This window comes from Bactrocera neohumeralis, unplaced genomic scaffold (genome assembly GCF_024586455.1).
Source record: "Bactrocera neohumeralis isolate Rockhampton unplaced genomic scaffold, APGP_CSIRO_Bneo_wtdbg2-racon-allhic-juicebox.fasta_v2 ctg482, whole genome shotgun sequence".
Lineage (NCBI taxonomy): Eukaryota > Metazoa > Arthropoda > Insecta > Diptera > Tephritidae > Bactrocera > Bactrocera neohumeralis.
In genome coordinates, this window is record NW_026091800.1 from 9,472 (window position 1) to 31,631 (window position 22,160).

Below are 22,160 nucleotides of genomic sequence, written 5' to 3' on the forward strand. Positions count from 1 at the left end.
GGTTCCGTCCAAATCATTGGTAGAGCAAATGACAAATGTCTAGGATCTTGTTTAGCCCAACCTAAAAGGAGCCTCACACACGTTACACAACATTTATGTGGAACCCAGGATTTGTCTTGATTCCTCACAGGAAAACCAAAATAGTCGAAATAGCACTGTTTAATTAGTGATGTGAAATTTCGACGCTGAGATGTAAAAGTTAATTCTCCACACACAACAAAAATGTCCGGGTTGTTCAAACAATTTCGTGGCATATTTACGATCTAACTAATTTAAATAAAATGTAATTTAGCAAACACAATAGTTACACAGTCGACTAAATGCAGTTATGTAAACAAAAAAACGTATATGAGGTCAGAAATGAATATGTAGCTGTCACAAGAAAACTGGATGTGATAGAAACAAAACTGTTATGCATATATTTTTAATGAGGGTACACCAACATAAATAAAAATCATAACAACGTTCATGTGACAAAAACAGTGTTTACCAGTGTTATGAATGACAGTGAAAATGAAGAAAATCAGAAAACTATAGCAAGTACATTCGTTCTATACAACCAATTATTCAAATTACTTTTTGGTATAATGGGTGTATAACGTAATGCCGACAATCAAAATCTCGAAATTTAGAATCCCGAAAGTCAAAATACCGACAAATCAAGTATTTTGATTTAGCTTATCCCCGGTATAATACCTTTGGCACGATTACGATTCTTTTGGCGCGGCGATCTGGTGGTATGGGCGAATAGAGGAGATCCTCAGGATTAAAAAATGTATACGCATACATATACCCATCTCAGACTTCTAGTTTTTGAGATATTTCTTTCAAGGCGCCAAAAGAATCTTAATATTGCTATACCTTGAATTAAAAAGCTATAGTTCGTGATTTCGCATGTACATACATATATGTACATATGTCGGCACATTTATACTGCGTAGTTGTGAGTGTACAGTTTCGGGTATTTCACCAGGAAACTAATTTCATCATTATGGTAATGTTGCATTAGCCTCTAAATGTGTTGTGATTAGTTGTTTCTATTCTGTCGCTTCAAAAAGAACCGTTATTGCGGGGCGACAGCGTCTTGTCGCTGTCACTGAGTGTGGTTCGAGGGTACAGGCATAAGCAGTAAGACGATCGAATGTTTAGTTCAGAGATAAAGAGATCCCCAACTCTCCTGTCACTGGAAATGTGAGAACCGCTCACCTACCGAACTTTGACAGTTGACTGGATTGGGTAGGTTTTGACGTTTTGCAATTGGGATGACTGGAACGGCCAGATTGAAATTATACCAAAAATATATATACATATGTATGTATGTGAACAGAGGAATTCGTTGCCGCCGTTCAAGATCGCTAATAAAAATTTAAAATAATGAAAATCAAAGAAAATACGAAATTTAAATATATTTCATGAAACGTTTTGCATAGCGGAGCGAGCTGTTATTCAGCGTTTGAAAAACTACGCTACTCTCGTAGCATTTCATTTTAAGCTCCAGTTATGCATGCTTGACTTGACCTAGCTGGACTTGAGAACTGTCACATAAAAGATCTGTTTAATGAGCCTTGCATGTATTTGATTACCGAACGCTTGACTTGACTTGAAAGTCTGTTGAATTTAGAATTTCAAGTTACGTTGACATTTCAGAGAGTGGCATCTTTGCTCTCTCCCTTTATTTTGACATTTCAGAGAGTGTCAACTCGGTTCTTTCCCTCGCTTTTTTACATAGCGTTCATTTCATTTTCATCAATTCATTTTAATCGTCGTTAATTTCCTAAATTTAATTTGCCAAAAAAAATTATCAAAATAATCACAATGAATGATGAAAAATTAATAGAAGAAGTGCGTGCGCGTGAAATTTTGTACAACAAGGCCTGCGTAGGCTACCGGGTGTCGAGCAAGAAGAAGGCAGCGTGGGTAAGCGTGGCAAAGGAGCTAGGTGCTACTGGTAAGTAATTGTTATTATTATTTATTAGATTTTAATATATTTTGTATATATGTATGTATATATATAGGTAGAATTTAATAGTTTATATTGGGTTTATTTTACAGATGAGCAATGTTCGAAGAGGTGGCTGACTCTAAGGGAGAGATTCAGTAGGGAAGTAAGGAAAATGGAGTCACCATCAGGAAGTGGGGCGAGTAACACCGAAACCTGGCCATTGTTCGATAATATGAGCTTTTTAAAACTATATATACAGCCCAGACCGTAAGTTAATCTTTTTTTTTTAATATTTTATACGTATTAAATATTTATTTCCCTTTTACAGAAATCGCTGCACCACAAACATTTTAGAAGATATGTATTCGCAGGAGCTGTTGGAGCCATTTAGTTTTGAAAGTTCTCCGACTATTTTATCGTCGCCTTCGGAGTTGTCGTCTTCAACTCCGATCCGGAAAAGAGTCAAGAAAACAAACAGCGATGACGACAGCTGTTTCAAAGAAGCGTGCGAGCTATACAAAAGCATGTGTGCAGAGAGGAGCAATTGCAGCGAGGCGGTGAGGTCGTTTGGTGTTATGTTGACCTCTATCATGAACGGTATGTAAGGTACTATAAAAAAAAAAGGTGTATCGTGTAAAGGGAAAAAAAACATGCTTGCCACACATGTTCAAAGTTTTTAAACTTGTTTAATTTTTCTGCTGGTGTGTCACACATGTGTGACCGTGTAAAGGGCTGCATGATGCACGCAGTGTATTTTTTCAGTCGGAAAAAAGACAGCGTGCAGGAATGGTGTCGCGCATGAACGAGCAATTTTGGAAAGAAAAAGAATGCAAAGAAAGTTTTTGTAATGCTTTGGGTAAGATATTTCTAGTTCTTTTAATAAATTTGTATGCGAGCGTGTTGGTCTTTTCTTACGCCAATCTTGCACCCAAATTCGTTTTTTCTTGCCACTTTTTGCAATTTCTTCCTCTTCCTCCATTTCTAAAATTTCCTCTTCCTCCATTTCTAAAAGAGCTGCCACTAATGCGCGTGCCATGTTTACTCGTTGAAAGCTGAACAAAAATGAAGTTCACGCACATGCATGACCGTGTAAACGAAAACGTCAAACTTTTGCATCATGCCATGTTCGCGAGCATGTGTGACCGTGTAAAGGCCGCTATAGAAATAAGTATGTATTTACATACATATGTACATACATCAGTGGTCGGCATTTCTTAGCACAAACTAACTTCACACGTACGCTTATAGCCTTGACAGACGGCAGCGTTAATCCGGATTAACTGCGCACTTAATCAGATCCAAATTTGTAGGTGACAGACGGCAGCTATGCGAGTTTGAAAGTCTCATAAACAGCTCATTGTCCTTTTTATAACATTTTCAATGAAAATTGATAGAAGATAAACATTACGGTTGTTAGCCGACCAATTTTTATCAAACCATTTTTTATTACAAAAGCATATCAACACATTATTTTTAAAACTGCATCATAACATAGAAGTTTTATTGATATTATATTGAGAATTTGATAAACAGCATGCTTCTCACCTATATTATTGATTCTTTCCATTTTTGGTTGAGGTTGTGTGCTTTTTTGTGCACTTTCAATTGACCTTTTTGGTATATTTGTTGGTTGATAACACTGGTCAACAAATTTGTAATTTTTTTTTGTCACATGAAAATTTATATCAAATCTTGAATATACTAGGGCCACCAAATAATAATATATCAATGAAAAAAATGTACACATCATGTTTTCTTGTGACATCAAAACATATATTTTCGTAAAAAGTACAAAATTCAGCCACACTTACAGAAATATTTCCTAATATGTAATAGATACTTATGATTTTCTTGAATATTTCCCAAATCCATTCTCCAACAATAGTCTGATAGCTTTCCTAGACTCCATTTCCCTTGATAACGCTTCTCCATTAAGGAAATGTCACTCACAGCACCCAAATTTGCCGGAAAGAAATCCAGATGAGAGTCTAGCATATATATTTTCAAGGACATCTTACACCCCCAAGCTTTAAATGATATCATAAGTTCATTTATTAAATCTTTGTAATTTTCCGCTTTATGGTTACCTAGAAAATTTTGAACAACATTCACAAAACCTGATTTCCCTGTTTTTCCTGATCATTCAGTTTTACTTCAAAGCTCTTATCCTTCATCAATTGCCGCATTTGTGGGCCTACAAATATTCCCTCTTTGATTTTCGCCTTGCTGAGTTTAGGGAATTTCTCTTTTAGATATAAAAATCCATCTCCATCTTTCGGACTAGAATTCTCACTTTTTGATCGATTTGAAGGCATCGGCACAGGCAGTTCGGCACTATGTAGGATGAGTCTCTTGGCCGAAGTTAAGTTTAGATACTGCATAGTGTGTTTGGATTTGGTAGTAATACCTTTTGTTTGAGTCCAACAAAAATAACAATCACTTAGATGATCCTTTGGTTCCGTCCAAATCATTGGTAGAGCAAATGACAAATGTCTAGGATCTTGTTTAGCCCAACCTAAAAGGAGCCTCACACACGTTACACAACATTTATGTGGAACCCAGGATTTGTCTTGATTCCTCACAGGAAAACCAAAATAGTCGAAATAGCACTGTTTAATTAGTGATGTGAAATTTCGACGCTGAGATGTAAAAGTTAATTCTCCACACACAACAAAAATGTCCGGGTTGTTCAAACAATTTCGTGGCATATTTACGATCTAACTAATTTAAATAAAATGTAATTTAGCAAACACAATAGTTACACAGTCGACTAAATGCAGTTATGTAAACAAAAAAACGTATATGAGGTCAGAAATGAATATGTAGCTGTCACAAGAAAACTGGATGTGATAGAAACAAAACTGTTATGCATATATTTTTAATGAGGGTACACCAACATAAATAAAAATCATAACAACGTTCATGTGACAAAAACAGTGTTTACCAGTGTTATGAATGACAGTGAAAATAAAGAAAATCAGAAAACTATAGCAAGTACATTCGTTCTATACAACCAATTATTCAAATTACTTTTTGGTATAATGGGTGTATAACGTAATGCCGACAATCAAAATCTCGAAATTTAGAATCCCGAAAGTCAAAATACCGACAAATCAAGTATTTTGATTTAGCTTATCCCCGGTATAATACCTTTGGCACGATTACGATTCTTTTGGCGCGGCGATCTGGTGGTATGGGCGAATAGAGGAGATCCTCAGGATTAAAAAATGTATACGCATACATATACCCATCTCAGACTTCTAGTTTTTGAGATATTTCTTTCAAGGCGCCAAAAGAATCTTAATATTGCTATACCTTGAATTAAAAAGCTATAGTTCGTGATTTCGCATGTACATACATATATGTACATATGTCGGCACATTTATACTGCGTAGTTGTGAGTGTACAGTTTCGGGTATTTCACCAGGAAACTAATTTCATCATTATGGTAATGTTGCATTAGCCTCTAAATGTGTTGTGATTAGTTGTTTCTATTCTGTCGCTTCAAAAAGAACCGTTATTGCGGGGCGACAGCGTCTTGTCGCTGTCACTGAGTGTGGTTCGAGGGTACAGGCATAAGCAGTAAGACGATCGAATGTTTAGTTCAGAGATAAAGAGATCCCCAACTCTCCTGTCACTGGAAATGTGAGAACCGCTCACCTACCGAACTTTGACAGTTGACTGGATTGGGTAGGTTTTGACGTTTTGCAATTGGGATGACTGGAACGGCCAGATTGAAATTATACCAAAAATATATATACATATGTATGTATGTGAACAGAGGAATTCGTTGCCGCCGTTCAAGATCGCTAATAAAAATTTAAAATAATGAAAATCAAAGAAAATACGAAATTTAAATATATTTCATGAAACGTTTTGCATAGCGGAGCGAGCTGTTATTCAGCGTTTGAAAAACTACGCTACTCTCGTAGCATTTCATTTTAAGCTCCAGTTATGCATGCTTGACTTGACCTAGCTGGACTTGAGAACTGTCACATAAAAGATCTGTTTAATGAGCCTTGCATGTATTTGATTACCGAACGCTTGACTTGACTTGAAAGTCTGTTGAATTTAGAATTTCAAGTTACGTTGACATTTCAGAGAGTGGCATCTTTGCTCTCTCCCTTTATTTTGACATTTCAGAGAGTGTCAACTCGGTTCTTTCCCTCGCTTTTTTACATAGCGTTCATTTCATTTTCATCAATTCATTTTAATCGTCGTTAATTTCCTAAATTTAATTTGCCAAAAAAATTATCAAAATAATCACAATGAATGATGAAAAATTAATAGAAGAAGTGCGTGCGCGTGAAATTTTGTACAACAAGGCCTGCGTAGGCTACCGGGTGTCGAGCAAGAAGAAGGCAGCGTGGGTAAGCGTGGCAAAGGAGCTAGGTGCTACTGGTAAGTAATTGTTATTATTATTTATTAGATTTTAATATATTTTGTATATATGTATGTATATATATAGGTAGAATTTAATAGTTTATATATTATTTATATATTATTTTACAGATGAGCAATGTTCGAAGAGGTGGCTGACTCTAAGGGAGAGATTCAGTAGGGAAGTAAGGAAAATGGAGTCACCATCAGGAAGTGGGGCGAGTAACACCGAAACCTGGCCATTGTTCGATAATATGAGCTTTTTAAAACTATATATACAGCCCAGACCGTAAGTTAATCTTTTTTTTTAAATATTTTATACGTATTAAATATTTATTTCCCTTTTACAGAAATCGCTGCACCACAAACATTTTAGAAGATATGTATTCGCAGGAGCTGTTGGAGCCATTTAGTTTTGAAAGTTCTCCGACTATTTTATCGTCGCCTTCGGAGTTGTCGTCTTCAACTCCGATCCGGAAAAGAGTCAAGAAAACAAACAGCGATGACGACAGCTGTTTCAAAGAAGCGTGCGAGCTATACAAAAGCATGTGTGCAGAGAGGAGCAATTGCAGCGAGGCGGTGAGGTCGTTTGGTGTTATGTTGACCTCTATCATGAACGGTATGAGCGAGGTAAAGCAAATGAAAGCAATACAAGTTTTAATAAATTCGTTATTTGCTATTAAATCGGAACCCGAATAATTTTTTTTTTATTTTTAAATCATTTGTTTGTTGTTTTATACATATATTGAATTAATATGTAAAAATGTTTAAAACGCTTGTTACCTAGACATAAGAAACAACAATGTACCTCATTTTTCAAAAATAGTTTTAAAATGTTTAAAACGCTTGTTACCTAGACATAAGAAACAACAATGTACCTCATTTTTCAAAAATAGTTTTAAAATGTTTAAAACGCTTGTTACCTAGACATAAGAAACAACAATGTATCTCATTTTTCAAAAATAGTTTTAAAATTTTTAAAACATTAATTTTTTTTTAAATAGTTTTAAGAATGTTCAAAAGGGTTTTAAGAATGTTTTTGAAAAAATAAAATAATTTGTTTTTATAACTCTTTAATTTTGTATGTCTTTTATTTATTGTGTGCTATCTGGTTATGTTGGTAGTGATTAATGATTGGAAGGTTGTTGTCATTGTGTAGTTGCAAAAAACATTCACCAAATATTTTTAAATAATGATGGTGTTTTGATAGGGAAAACTTATCCTGTTTTGCCTAAAGTATGTACTTGTGATTATATGGCCTATGCCTTATTTACTAATTACATACCGTCATAATCATGATTTATTGTCGGTAAATAAAATATATATGTTTTCGTTAGAAGCATTACTTTACAGAATTCATTTGCCATATGCCTGTGTAATCTTCCTAATACAGATAATTACCATCTTTTTCAGTAAATAAAACAATATTTATAGATATATCCATGGTTTAATAAAATATCACAAAAAAGTTAACGTAACAAAAAGTATAGTATAAAGGTACTTAGATTACAATTTTATACATAAAAATATGTATATATTTCAAATGCATAAAATACACAAACATTGCTATACACTAAATACGATCTTCTTGAAATGAAACCGCTCCCTGATTTATAAAATAATCTGCCAAAAAATCCCTTAGACGGAATGCGAAACTAGATGCATTGCGTCGAGTTGTACTTATTGAATGTAATGCACCTCCAACACTCTCTAAATCTTCACGCCATTCTCCCTCCAATATTCCATGGTCTGCGGTGTCTGTGTCTACAAATGTATCTGGACAATACCAACGATCATGGTCATTCAACATTACAAAATTGTGAAGAACCAAGCAGGTTAACACAATTGTTTCGCAGTTCTTTGGGCTAAAGTCTATTACCTTTCTTAGAACACGCCATCGAGCAGTTAAAATACCAAAGCTATTTTCGATTACTCTACGAGCTCGGGATAACCGGTAATTGAAAATTGCTTTGTTTCGTGGCAGGTGTGCACCGGGGTAAGGTCGCATTAAGTTTTCCTTCAATGGGAACGCTGCGTCGGCCACAAAAAAATGTGGAAAATCTGTTGAGGATTCATTCCATAATGGAGCTCTTGGTGGTAGTGGCAATTTGTTTTCCAAGAGTGCTTGACCAAATTTAGTTTGCTGAAAGACACCTTGAAATAAAATAAAAATAAGTAAATATTGAAATATTGCAAATCTTTTAAAATACCTCCGTCACTTTGTCCGCCATAGCTACCAATGCTGGCAGAGGTGAACGTATACCTAGCGTCGCAGGATGCCATTAAAACTATACTATAAAACTTTTTATAGTTATAAAATAACGAGCCTGAATTTTGTGGACGAATAATAGCTATATGCTTCCCGTCAATTGCTCCGACACAGTTGGGTATATTCCACAGTTTTAAAAAATCTGCAGCAATGTCTTTATATTGTGCGGTAGTTGGCTCGCTAAGGTATATCGGGCACAGGTTTAACCAAAATATTTCACACGTTTCAAGTACGATATTCCGCACTGTTGTTTTCCCTAACTTATGCATCGAGGCTATGATCTCAAAAGGTGTTCCATAAGCGAGGTACCTAAAAAATAAATGAGAATACAATTAAATGAATATATGTACTTCAAGGATTGTTTTACTTACATTAAAGTTATAACCACTCGCTCCTCGACGCCAATTTGTTGTTTTGGTTTTTTTAAAAACGGACTATTTTTAAGAAGGTTGTATACTGGCCGATTCATCCGTGTTAAAGCAAATAGTTTTTGGTCGTCTTCTTTTAATTTTAAAAAGTTCTTCCAGAAGAAACCATTTGGGTTTCTATCCCGATTTGCTGGATGAACGGACCAGCGGCGTTTACGTCTTCTTAATACTTTTCTTCTTTGAAGGCGAAGAATATTTAAATATAATAGTTCATGGAATAAATCACTATCCATTATTAAAGTTAATATATTCAGCAAAACAGTTTGTTTTAATATTGATTAAATTTTTACAAGCTTCACATATCAAGTAAAATGTCACATTTGTGTGCTCTCTCAACATTCAAAAACAGCTGATTTCTACGCGCTGTGTTTAGTATAGTTGCAGTTACGTTTCACATGTCACCTTTTTCGAAGCTGAGTTGAGTCAAGCATGCATAACTGGAGCTTTACTCTTGCTACCGCTCTCACTTTGTCGGGAGCCGCAGCATAGCCTTAGCATAACAATGTAAAGTATGTGCTCTTCTCTGCTCCGAGTTTTGTTAGGTAAAAAACTATAGCTGGAGCGGGAGCAAAAAATTAAATTCTGGGCTATGCTCTGGCGTAGCGGTAGCAAAAAATTGGGAGCGGTAGCACAGCAGAGCTAATGAAAATTTTCATGTGCTACAGCTCCCGCATGTGTTTGTTGTTTTTTTTTCTTTTTTGCTATTTTCTGTCATTTACAAGTATGGTACAAGTTGGTATATAAAAGAAAGTCGTTTATAACTCAAGAATGGCTGAACCGATTTGGCTTAAAATTGGTGGGGAGGTAGCTTAGAAGCAGGGTAAGGACATACATATGATACATTTTATCTTTTTATGCTAAAATTCAATACAACTCATAAATACAAAAATTATATTTCAAATCATAAGCATTTGTTCAAAATTTATGTAAGAATCATTTGAAAATTTTAGTAATTCAAAAATAGAAAGAAATATGTAAAAATTTTCATATCCAAACATGCTTAGTATATGGGTTATACTGATTTTGCTCCTTAACCAGGTAGTTTTCTTTTAAGACGAACCCGTCCGATATATTTAATATCACAACAAAAAATGGCATTGAAATTACTGCGGATACTTTGCTAGATTATTGGTCAAGGACGCAAATGCATTCATAACAAACCAAACGGGATATCTAACATAAAGATATAGCCGAATAATTGGAGTGTTGATAAAAAGGTTTATTATAATTTTAGATATACAGAAATCTTTTCGATTCTTTGCAATATACATTGAAGTATGTAAGTATATGCGTACAATTTCAAACTGATTCTTCCTAAAAAATGATAAAATTACTAAATATTGGGAATGGTAGAATAGAACTGCAAATACGCAGTGCAATGCATTAAAACTGGTACTGGTAATCAGTAGATGAATATTAACCACGTGTATTCCAAAAGATAAAGGCGAGGTATCTAAACCTGATTTTTCCACGAAATTCACATTTTTTTGTTTAACTGACAAGAGCTACAGCGTCTAAAGTCAAAGCGATGCCATAAAATACCTCTGATCTGTAGGAATTTAAAGATAAAAAACCAAGATTGTAGTGTATTTTCTATGGAAAATTTTTGAAATGCCTCGGTCCAGTTCTTATGTTAATATGTAGGGCTAAAATTTTCAGGGAATTTTTTTTGGGGTATTTCCAAGGAAATTTCGTGACGGGACCGAACAAAATTAATAATTCAAAAAAATAAAAACACCCTAATGTATATAAAAAGGGGGAAAGTATATGTAGTTAAAATTAATTTCGAAAATTCATAGTAGTTGAGTATTGGAATACATTTGGAATAGATGATGTTCTTGGTAATATAAAAATGGTAAATATTTTACATAATAAAAAAATTTTATAATTTATTCAATTATTATCTAATTCACTTTATTAATATATTTCTTAAAATATTTGATTTTAGATTTATAAAGTCACTTGACGCAACAAGTGCCAAAATGATTTGCATAACCTTTTTTGTTTGAATTATTCAATTAATTCAAATATTATGACAGAAAATAGCAAAAAAAAAAAAACGACAAACACATGCGGGAGCTGTAGCACATGAAAATTTTCATTAGCTCTGCTGTGCTACCGCTCCCAATTTTTTGCTACCGCTACGCCAGAGCATAGCGCAGAATTTAATTTTTTGCTCCCGCTCCAGCTATAGTTTTTTACCTAACAAAACTCGGAGCAGAGTAGAGCACATACTTTACATTGTTATGCTAAGGCTATGCTGCGGCTCCCGACAAAGTGAGAGCGGTAGCAAGAGTAAAGCTCCAGAGCGGTAGCGATAGCATAGCAATAATTTTAGATATTTTGCTGCTACGGAGTAGTAAATGAGAACCCTGCTGCTATTACTAGTGCTATTTGAGATAAAGTGTTCTATATTTTGAAAGGTGTGGCTAACATGTCTTGAAATACATCCAATTAATGAACAAAAGAATGTAAATATTGAATTTAACGTCTTATCTTTAGAACTGGGTCAATATCCAGATACATTTTATAACTACGAAAGAATAAACATTCGATTATATCCTCAAAATTTTACCAGACCTCAAACTCTAGCAGAGTACGTAATAAGAGTTTACATTCTCATGTAGTTTAATATCAAATTCTACAATTTTGTTAAATAAGGGTGTCCGTTTCTATTCAATTCATCCGCCACACGCCTTTTTTAATACGCTTTTATTACGGGGCATATCGACAGGATAAAATCTATGTCTTGCTAACTGTCAAATCTATTGCTATTGCCATTGCCAAATCTATATGTGGGCATTTGTTATCATAAGATAATCATTTGCGCAAAGGCGTAGGGTAGGCAGGTTCGAGCTGATGTAGCGCATGCTTTGAGCTCTTGAAAAATTTATCACATTGCGGAATGCCGTCGGGTAGGTAGCTGATGTAGCGCATGTTTTGAGCTCTTGAACTGTTTAAATCTTTTATGAGGAAAATAAAAAAATGATTACGATCCTTTTTTTTTTTACAAATGAATTTCTGGGAAAAATAAGAAAAGGAAAAATATCCTTTTTTTACAAATGTATTTCTGGGAAAAATAAGAATTCAAATTTTTGGACTACTATATAATAATTGTGGCATACATTTTATATACCAATTAAAATAATAAATTTAAAATGAGCAATGATATTTTGATTCTTGCTAGTATAAGTTCATTAAATTTAAGATTTCGCTTATTCCCAACCCAATTTGCATAATTTTTCTGTAAATTAACAATATTAAATTAAATATTAATTTTTTGAAAAAATATTATTTTGAAAATGTACTTTATTTTTATAATATAACACAACCGTCTTAATACTCGCTCTTCTAATTTTCATATTACCGAAATGAAAATGCCGTCGGCATATGTGCAAATGGGATATGTTGCCTCTTCGATATTTTCATAAAAATGAAAACTGCGCTGTCAAACTGCTGAAGAGACAGCTTATAGCTTACGATATATGGCATACGAATTAGTTTGCGATATATTGTAAGATATAAGCAATGTGGAGTCTCCACAGGCAATAGGCACGGCAATACAGTTCGCAAGACATAGATTTTATCCTGTCGAGATGCCCCGTTAGCTTCACTTGTATGTTTGTTTGTAACCTTTTTAAGTGGTACTGAAACCTAGAATATTTGAGCGACACTGTAGGAAGGCGATAGTAAGTTTAAGCAGCTCACCAAAAAGATGCGCTTAAAAGTATGCAACATCTATATAAAACTAGTTTTGGTGTCATTTGAATAGCATATGTATGTATATACTGAAATATATGTATGTATATCCTTAAAGAAAGTATACTTTATATAGATATACATATGTATATATAACCGCGCACCAGAAGAAATAATATCAAATAATGCAAAACATGTGACTTTTAGGTAATAAAAAATTAATACTTATAATAGAATTTTTGTAGTAAAAAAAATTCAGATACTAGTTTTCAAAACGCCTCCGAAAAGCAACTGCAATAGAAAACTCCTTTTTTTTAAACTTTGGCTGTCACGTCGATGTGAGCTTTTCAAAAATTGTCACCGAATCTAATGGCGGAGAATACGATTTAAGTTATATTCGTTTATATTTCACAATATTGGTAAATCTCATAAAAGAAAAAATAGATTCTTTCAATATAAAATAAGAATTCGTAAAAATTTACAATACACAAAGAAATGTTCTACCTAACTAATATTTGAACCCCTCTACCTGAAAAAATGGAAAATGAGACAACCCATCTACCTAGTTTACCTCTTTTCCGGGTCGACCACTTGAATTAATATAACAATTAGTCAATGAAAGGTTACCAGTAGATATTAAATGCTGCCTAATTATGGATTTACTTAACCAATACTACAGGTCATAGTTCATATTTTAACAAATTTGGGGGTTTTCACATCAAACTAAAAAGTAAAAATAAATATAGTTAAGAAAAACTAAAAAACACGCTTTTAAAGTATATCAAACTAAAAAGGGAAAAATAATTCTTTGTATAAACTAACAATAATAATGAAGGAAAAATTCCTGTATTATTGTGAGAAAAGCGTGAAGTGCTTTGTGACATATTGTTCATATATCGAGCATTCCACGCTATTTTTACAATAATGCAGGATTTTTTCCTTCATTATTATTGTTAGTTTATACAAAGAATTATTTTTCATTTTTAGTTTGATATGCTTTAAAAGCGTGTTTTTTAGTTTTTTTAAACTATATTTATTCCTTATTCACAGTGCACATTGGTGCAGAATAACACATGTATATTGCTCATCCAGAAAAGGTTATGCTTTCTATACTTTACCATGATCGTAAATCAATAAATGACCAGGCAATAAACAAATTTTGTACTACCGTGACTTCTTTTGCCAAACAGAAGCACTTAGAACAAAAAATTTAAAATTAATTTTTACTGCTCTGAATATTTGAGTATGATAGTGATTTATTTTAATATAATATAACCGCCAATTACTATAGACATTTGAAAAAATAACTTTCATGGTCCACTACCCTCAGATTTACTAGTTCCACGCTTTGAAAGCATGATTTAATAACTTAGTTATTTAAGCTTCTTTTTCAAACCTTTTACCTATGTCTATGTATATGAAAATACATTTTAAACTTATTTTATGTCTTTTTGTATTTCTTTTTTGGTTTCTTATTAAATTACTCCAAGTTTTAGTTAATTTGAAGGCACAATTCCGATTTCTTTGGCGTCGCGATCTGAAGGTACCATTAGAAAGAGGAAGTCCTCCTGATTATAAAATGCGTTATCAAGAATGTAATTGAATGTTTCAATTTTCATTTGGCCATATTGAAAAAATTTTTCCGGGTAACGTCTTAAAACTTCATAAAAATGGTGAAATTCATGAAATGAAAAATAGTCGTCATCTTAAAAATACATGTATTCTCTTTTCGCTTGCATAAGCACAAATTAAATTGCCAATTTAAAAAGCAAATATGGTATGTACCACTATAACATCAAAGTATGTGCGTTACTCTGCGCTGAATCACGCATGCACTCTGCGGTACTATCTCCTCCTTTTTCCATATGTACCCATATAACCCCGAATTCGGGAGATGCTCCTCACAATTTTACAAACACTTGGTTTAAATTTTTATATTTTTTGCATATTTGCACATTAGTTAAAATATATATTGCATATGTTATAAAAGATGTATAATGATGCTTAAAATTCTAAACATTGAACGGATTTTTTAAATTTTGCTTTATTTTTACTCTCAATCGCCAAAATAGATGCTATTTCGATTAAAATTCGCACATAATTTATATAATTTTCTCAGCAGCAACTGGCATATCCATACTTTATTATGAATTATATATATTCGAATATTGCTTAAATCAGTGAAGAAACTATATGTGCCATTGTTCCGTTTATTTGTTAACTTTCCTTTTTAAATTGAAAATGTATTGTTGGTATGCAATTGTCTTCGGTTGACATCTATTTTTAGAATGTTTAAGCGAAATTCTTCTTAATTTCCCCTTTTAGTCCCGTTATCCCAATTCTTTGTTGTGTGTTCGCTTTTTCATTGGTAATAAGTATAAGGAAATAAATGAGATTGGAAGTAAAATTTAGTGTTAACTTAATAAAATTTGTATCAAATTACTGTTTTAAATAAAAATAAGTTAAATAGTTGAATATAAAAGGTAAATAAGGTATTTTTTTAATAAGCATGCCTCGTGTAAAGCATTTATAAGCTCTGGAATGTGCCCTGTGTGTGCGAGCCAGATTGAATATACCTGATTTGAATTTTGAATTTTGGAGGCAAGAATTCCAAATTGTAATATTTTCTAACGAAAATCATTCAAATTAAATGGACTTGATTGCTACAAAAAGTATTGGCGTGATTTAAAGCATCCACGACAAACTCGACATAAGCGAACTCATGGTAGAGGGTCATTTATGGTGTGAAGTGCTTTTAGGTAAGCTAGGCATTCTCATATTTCTTTTATTTCAACGAAAACAAATTCTGATATTTATATCCAGCTGCTGGAAGGTAATTCAATTGACTTTACAGATAAAAATAGATATTTCACTTCCCGTGCCAATAAACAGTTTTTACGCTCCAGTAATATGAAAGTTTTGTTTTGGGCAGTCACTAGTCCTAATTTAAACCCAATTGAGTACCTATGGGGAATATTTTTCGCTGGGGTTTATAAAAGTTTACGCCAGTTTGATTCCCTCAAAGAGTGAACAGATGCTTTGGCAATGACAGAACATTAGCTCTTCAATTTTAAAGGAGCTAGCGGACTCGATGCCAAATCGCTTAGATAAAGTTAGAATAATTAAAAAAAAATTTATTAGGTACTGAAATAACATAAACTATTGGAATATCAACATAATTATTAGTATTGAATTTATAACTATTAAATTTACATGTACTTATTTCCCAGGGTGGTTAAACAATTAATTTTTAAAAACTTTGATAATAAATTTTGTTAATAATGTTTTTGTTTCAGTTATAAGTACTATTAAAAAATATAAACTTGAAATGCTTTTTGTTGAAAGCACTTGTTTTCTTAAAATTTCATATGCTCATATATGTACTTTCTTCACTGAAGTATACTGATATAATATTTGTTAAAATATAATAGGATGTTTACAATCAAATACATAACTGTTCAAAATAATTTGAAATTATTATATTTCGAGCTAGCATGCGAAAATTTAAATTTGTTACATAATTTTTATAGACCAGTAGGATCCAATTTATTAGGATTATCAATGATTAACTTTAATTTGTATTCGGGCCAATATAATTCCTGACGTTCTTTGTATTCCGTATTACTATCTAATTGTAAATTATGGAAATCCTCTAACATTCTAGGAACTAACTCATTAGGAATTAGCACTTGTATCCAATACCCTATTATGCCATATGGGTATGATTTTTTTACAATTGCTCCGGAGACGGTTTCTGACACCAGCGTTAGAGCTAAATGTTCTGCTTTAAATGTAAAATGTCGTCCATGTCGAACCCGATCTTTTATGGCTAATATAAGATATTTTGCTGCATAAGGAGCTAAAGTGATTTCAATTCCATCTAACGATATTGAGTCAGCCGAATATGGCTGATATTTAAGAGGACACGATTTATGCAATGAACTACTACTCATTGACATTGATTGTGGGAAACCCTCACACTTTACTTCATTTCTTCCCACGCAATTATTTTCATCAGATACGCATTGCTCATTTAAACTTTCTGAGTTTATTTCTTTTTTTATACAATGTTCTTCCCGAATTTCCCGAAAAGTAAATTCAGCATTAACACCAGCTAAATCAGATCCTTGTTTTTCCAAGTCATCTTGCAAATTTAATAGCAATTCGGGACAAAGCTCAAATACACTAAGCGAACGATTCATGTTTGTAATCCACCATTTGCCACCTGTCTGTATGTCTTGTTGCAAATAATTCAAAACACCACGGCCATTCCAACGAGATGCTTGTTCAAGTTCTTCATCCGTAACACCAACTATCTGACAAAATTCGACTGTTCCAAATACCGTATGAATACTACTTAATTGGACATCTTGGGTTATAAGAATGTTTTTTATACAGGAGGTATCACTGCCGTTTAAACTTTTGCGCCAGGGTATATTATCTCCGAAGTACAACATATTACCTGTCTGAAAGCAATAACGGGCTATTGCCTGTAATAAGTTTGCCGGCCATGTTGGAGGTTGTTTGGACTTTCCCAAACTTTTCTGGCCTGATTCTGATTGAATCAGACGGAACGTTAATTCAAACCCCATTCCTGAACGTTCATCATTTATTTCCCTAGTGTGCACTCGACCATCTCCATGTAGATCACTTAAACCGAAACTTATATAATGCCAATGAGGTGGGATGCCATTTTCTGGATCTCCTTTATTTTCATACATGCTAATGTAGTCCAAAGGATCCTGTCCACCAAGCCAATATTTCAACACTGTGGTTACTTGCAAGGGATTTGGCTGGTCTGGATAAACGCTTTGACAATAGTCAATAAGAGCTTTAAGACCCGGCGGTGGTTGCATTCTTGTACTTTGAGATAAAGTTGCAGAAGCTTTGGCCATTATTAAAAATTAGAACTTGTTTACAAAATGCACTGAATCTTCAAACCATGGTATTCAAAATCGTAAACAAAAATATAAGAGAAGTTATTACAAAAATTAGTGATGGTACCAATTACTACATTACTATAATCATTTCTGATTGTCGATTTTAATTTATTTTGATGTTTTCACCATTCACACATAGATCTTACGTGGCATTTCGACAGGATGAAATTTATGTCATACTAACTGTATTGCCGTTCTTATTGCTTGTGGAGACTCCATATTACTTATGGAAAGCAATAAATGGAATACTAATTAGTTTGCAATATATTCAAAGCAATAAGCTGTGACTTTAGCAGTTTGACAGCGCAGTTTTCATTTCATTCAAGTATCCTCTGGGTAGCCTAAGAACATCCGTTTAAAGGCGAGCTAAAGTGAGAAGGCGAAATATCCCCTCCGCAGGGTTGTGCGCTGGGCTTGGGACCCGCCACGTAACAAAAATACCACCAATGAAAGGAAGCAACAAGCCTTGGATGAGAGACCCCCCTTTTGATGACGACCATGGCAAACGAAATAAGGACTACGAATTAAGGGTATGCACCGGGAGTGACCGGTCCCTTAATTGGGAAGGTGCCGCTGCCCAGCTGGTTGATGTCCTCGTGAAAATAAAGGCTGACATCACCGCCGTCCAAGAGATTCGATGGACGGGACAAGGACAGAGACGAGTAGGTCCTTGTGGCATTTACTACAGTGGCCATATAAAGGAGCGCAAGTTTGGTGTGGGATTCGTGGTGGGAGAGAGATTCCGTCGCCGAGTACTATCATTCACTCCGGTGAATGAACGTCTGGCCACAATCCGCATCAAAGCGAGGTTCTTTAACATATCGCTGATTTGCGCCCACGCCCCGACGGAAGAGAAGGACGATGTGACCAAAGATGCCTTTTATGAGTGCTTGGAGCGCACTTATGAAGGCTGCCCCCGCCACGATGTCAAAATCGTGCTTGGCGACTTTAACGCCAGGGTGGGCAAAGAAGGTATCTTTGGCACCACGGTCGGTAAATTCAGCCTCCACGACGAAACATCCCCAAATGAGTTGAGGCTGATCGACTGGTTATCTGTAGTACTTGATTCTATGTTGTAATAGACGGAGGACACGTCTCCAGTGTTTTAGACGTGCGTACGCTCCGAGGTCCTAACATCGACTCGGACCACTATCTTGTTGCAACCAAGATTCGCACGCGCCTCTGTGCAGCAAAAAACGCACGTCGACAAACACAAGGAAGGCTCAACGTCGAGAAGCTGCAATCACAACAGACAGCAGAACGATTTTCTACTCGGCTTGCACTCCTACTCTCTGAGAGCACTCGTCAACAACTCGGCATAAGGGAACTGTGGGACGGCATTTCAAACTCCTTACGTACAGCTGCAATCCGAAACCATTGGTTTGCGGAAAATGCAAAAGAACAGTTGGTACGACGAGGAGTGCCGTGTCGCAGCGGAGAGAAAACAGACTGCCTACCTCGCAACGTTACGATCGACCACAACACTTGCGGGATGGGATAGATACCGAGAGTTGAAGAGGGAAGCGAGACGCATTTCCAGACAGAAAAAGAAAGAGGCCGAAATGCGTGAGTATGAAGAGCTTGATAAGCTGGCCGACAGGGGTAGTGCTTGAAAATTCTATGAAAAAATGCGGCGGCTTACAGAAGGTTTCAAGACTGGAGCATACTCTTGTAGAACCCCCAAAGTTGATCTAGTCACCGATGCCCAAAGCATACTTAAATAATGGAGGGAACACTTCTCCAGCTTGCTGAATAGCAGTGAACGTCCAACACCAGGAAAAGGCGAACCCGATTCCTTAATCGATGACGATGGAGCAGATGTTCCATTGTCCGACCATGAAGAAGTTCGAATAGCAATTACCCGCCTGAAGAACAACAAAGCGGCGGGGGCCGATGGATTGCCGGCCGAGCTATTCAACCACGGCGGCGAAGAACCACTAAGGAGTATGCTTCAGCTTCTTTGTAAAATATGGTCGGACGAAAGCATGCCCAAAGATTTTAATTTAAGTGTGCTATGCCCAATCCATAAAAAGGGAGACCCCACAATCTGCGCCAACTACCGTGGGATAAGCCTACTCAACATCGCGTATAAGGTTCTATTGAGCATATTGTGTGAAATATTAAAGCGCTCCGTCAACAAACTGATTGGACCTTATCAGTGGGGCCTTAGACCTGGCAAATCAACAACCGACCAGATATTCACCATACGCCAAATCTTGGAAAAGACCCGTAAAAGGAGAATCGACACACACCACCTCTTCGTCGATTTCAAAGCTGCTTTCGACAGCACGAAAAGGAGCTGCCTTTATGCCGCGATGTCTGAATTTGGTATCCCCGCAAAACTAATACGGCTGTGTAAACTGACGTTGAGCAACACGAAAAGCTCCGTCAGGATCGGGAAGGACCTCTCCGAGCCGTTCGATACCAAACGAGGTTTCAGACAAGGCGACTCCCTATCGTGCGACTTCTTCAACCTGCTGCTGGAGAAAATAATTCAAGCTGCAGAACTTAATATATTGATATCATCGGCCTCAACACCCGCGCCGTTAGTTCTGCTTTCTCCAGACTGGACAATGAAGCAATGCAAATGGGTCTGGCAGTGAACGAGGACAAGACGAAATATCTACTGTCATCAAACAAACAGTCGTCGCACTCGTGACTTGGCTTTCACGTCACTGTTGACAGTCATAACTTTGAAGTCGTAGATAATTTCGTCTACCTTGGAACCAGCGTAAACACCACCAACAATGTCAGCCTAGAAATCCAACGCAGGATAACTCTTGGCAACAGGTGCTACTTCGGACTGAGTAGGCAATTGAAAAGCAAAGTCCTCTCTCGACGAACAAAAACCAAACTCTATAAGTCACTCATAATTCCCATCCTGCTATATGGTGCAGAGGCCTGGACGATGAGAACAACTGATGAGTCGACGTTGCGAGTTTTCGAGAGAAAATTTCTGCGAAAGATTTATAGTCCTTTGCGCGTTGGCCACGGCGAATACCGCATTCGATGGAACGATGAGCTGTATGAGATATACGACGACATTGACATAGTTCAGCGAATTAAAAGACAGCGGCTACGCTGGTTACGTCATGTTGTCCGGATGGACGAAAACACTCCAGCTGCGAAAGTATTCGACGCAGTACCCGCCGGGGGAAGCAGAGGAGGAGGAAGACCCCCACTCCGAGGGAAGGACCAAGTGGAGAAGGATCTGGCTTCGCTTGGAATATCCAATTGGCGGCACGTAGCGAAAAGAAGAAACGATTGGCGCGCTGTTGTTAACTCGGCTATAATCGCGTAAGCGGTGTCTACGCCAATAAAAAAAAGACGAAGTGAGTAAGTAAATGGGATGTGTTGCTTCTTCGAAATTTTCGTAGAAATGAAAACTGAGCTGTCAAACAAATTAGTATAGTTTTTTGAAAAAAGTACTTATTTGTGTTAAATTAATTATAAATTAATTTCTCCATATTTAAGTTAATACGAGTACATACACATTTCTTTACAAAGTTAGAATATTAGGGTAATTTTTATTTGTTTGGCCACATAATGTTAATTGGTTATCCACAACATTTTTTCTGGAAAATAGTTTTTATAAGAAATAGCAAATTGATTGAAAAAAATTAACAAAAGTGTCCATTTTATTCATGATTAATTAAAAGAAACAAATTTGAATTTAATTTAAAGGGACTAGATAATTTTCTTCACTAAAGGTAGAAATATGGACTTCATAATAGACTCTTTTAATTACGAGTCGTTCCTCAGTAAAAGTAGCCATACACGATACAAATTTGCGTTCGATCGATGTGTATTCGGGTGCGATTTACTCGTGGGCTTGTGCGCATATCAATCCATGTTCGCGAAAATGTTTGATTTTTTACGATCGATGTGCGCACATGTATGTTGTACATGGCGCTGTGTGCACACAAAATCTCATTTTTCTCGTGTCCCCGAATAGAAAAGATCACGGACGAACAATTTTCCCTTTGCTTGTCGCACATATTCTCTGTTTGAAGAACGAATGCAAAATGGATTTGTATGTCGTGTATGGCGAAACGATTTAATTCAGATTGAACGCACATGTGTGCCGTGTATGACCACTTTAAGTTCCCTAAATCTTGAAAGCATGGAATTCACTAGTACCTCAATGGATTTTATTATAATTGGACCATACCAAACTAATTCTAAAATCTTTACAATTGACTTTTATTTTTTGTCGTATGTTTAGCAACATCACTCTTCATTAAAAGAAGACCGACACCACCACTTCGTCACGTTTAAAGCTGCTTTTGACAGCACGAAAAGGGGCTGACTTTATGTTCGACAAATAAACATTTGCGCGTTGGCAGGGGCGAATACGTCGGTGGATGGAACGGTGAGCTGTACAAGATATTCACAATATTGACAGAGTTCAGCAAATCAAGTTGTTGTCCGCATGGAAGACAACACTTCAGCTTTGAAGGTTTTCGATTTAGTACTCTCCGGTGGAAGCAGAGGAAGAGGAA

At 35.6% G+C, this 22,160-nt stretch overlaps 3 protein-coding genes and 1 long non-coding RNA gene across 6 annotated transcripts; 1 reads left to right on the top strand and 3 right to left on the bottom strand.

Moving 5' to 3' along the window:
- Nucleotides 1–1,518: 1,518 nt before the first annotated feature.
- On the top strand, nt 1,519–7,338 carry LOC126767227 (transcription factor Adf-1-like). Of its 2 annotated transcripts, none has more exons than XM_050484792.1 (3): nt 1,519–1,948; nt 2,053–2,209; nt 6,673–7,338. In XM_050484792.1, the coding sequence occupies exons 1-3, from the start codon at nt 1,816–1,818 to the stop codon at nt 7,019–7,021; spliced, it is 639 nt and encodes a 212-aa protein (XP_050340749.1). In that variant the 5' UTR covers nt 1,519–1,815; the 3' UTR covers nt 7,022–7,338. The 2 variants fall into 2 exon arrangements, with proteins under 2 accessions (XP_050340749.1, XP_050340750.1); XM_050484793.1 differs by lacking the exon at nt 2,053–2,209 and adding an exon at nt 6,455–6,611.
- A 430-nt stretch (nt 7,339–7,768) lies between these two features.
- Nucleotides 7,769–12,167, bottom strand: LOC126767225 (uncharacterized). Of its 2 annotated transcripts, XM_050484790.1 has the most exons (4): nt 8,963–12,167; nt 8,533–8,900; nt 8,202–8,476; nt 8,010–8,098 (listed from the first exon to the last, which is right to left on the bottom strand). In XM_050484790.1, exons 1-4 carry the CDS (start codon nt 9,250–9,252, stop codon nt 8,087–8,089), a joined length of 945 nt encoding a protein of 314 aa, XP_050340747.1. In that variant the 5' UTR covers nt 9,253–12,167; the 3' UTR covers nt 8,010–8,086. The 2 variants fall into 2 exon arrangements, with proteins under 2 accessions (XP_050340746.1, XP_050340747.1); XM_050484789.1 differs by having other exon boundaries at nt 7,769–8,476; nt 8,963–12,152.
- Nucleotides 12,168–14,641: 2,474 nt separating this feature from the next.
- Nucleotides 14,642–17,716, bottom strand: LOC126767224 (suppressor of fused homolog). Its single transcript, XM_050484788.1, has one exon. It carries the CDS (start codon nt 17,611–17,613, stop codon nt 16,243–16,245), a length of 1,371 nt encoding a protein of 456 aa, XP_050340745.1. The 5' UTR covers nt 17,614–17,716; the 3' UTR covers nt 14,642–16,242.
- Nucleotides 14,642–17,787, bottom strand: LOC126767226 (uncharacterized). The gene is made up of 2 exons (XR_007669032.1): nt 17,723–17,787; nt 14,642–15,075 (listed from the first exon to the last, which is right to left on the bottom strand). It is a non-coding gene; the product is annotated as an uncharacterized LOC126767226 (long non-coding RNA).
- Nucleotides 17,788–22,160: the final 4,373 nt, after the last annotated feature.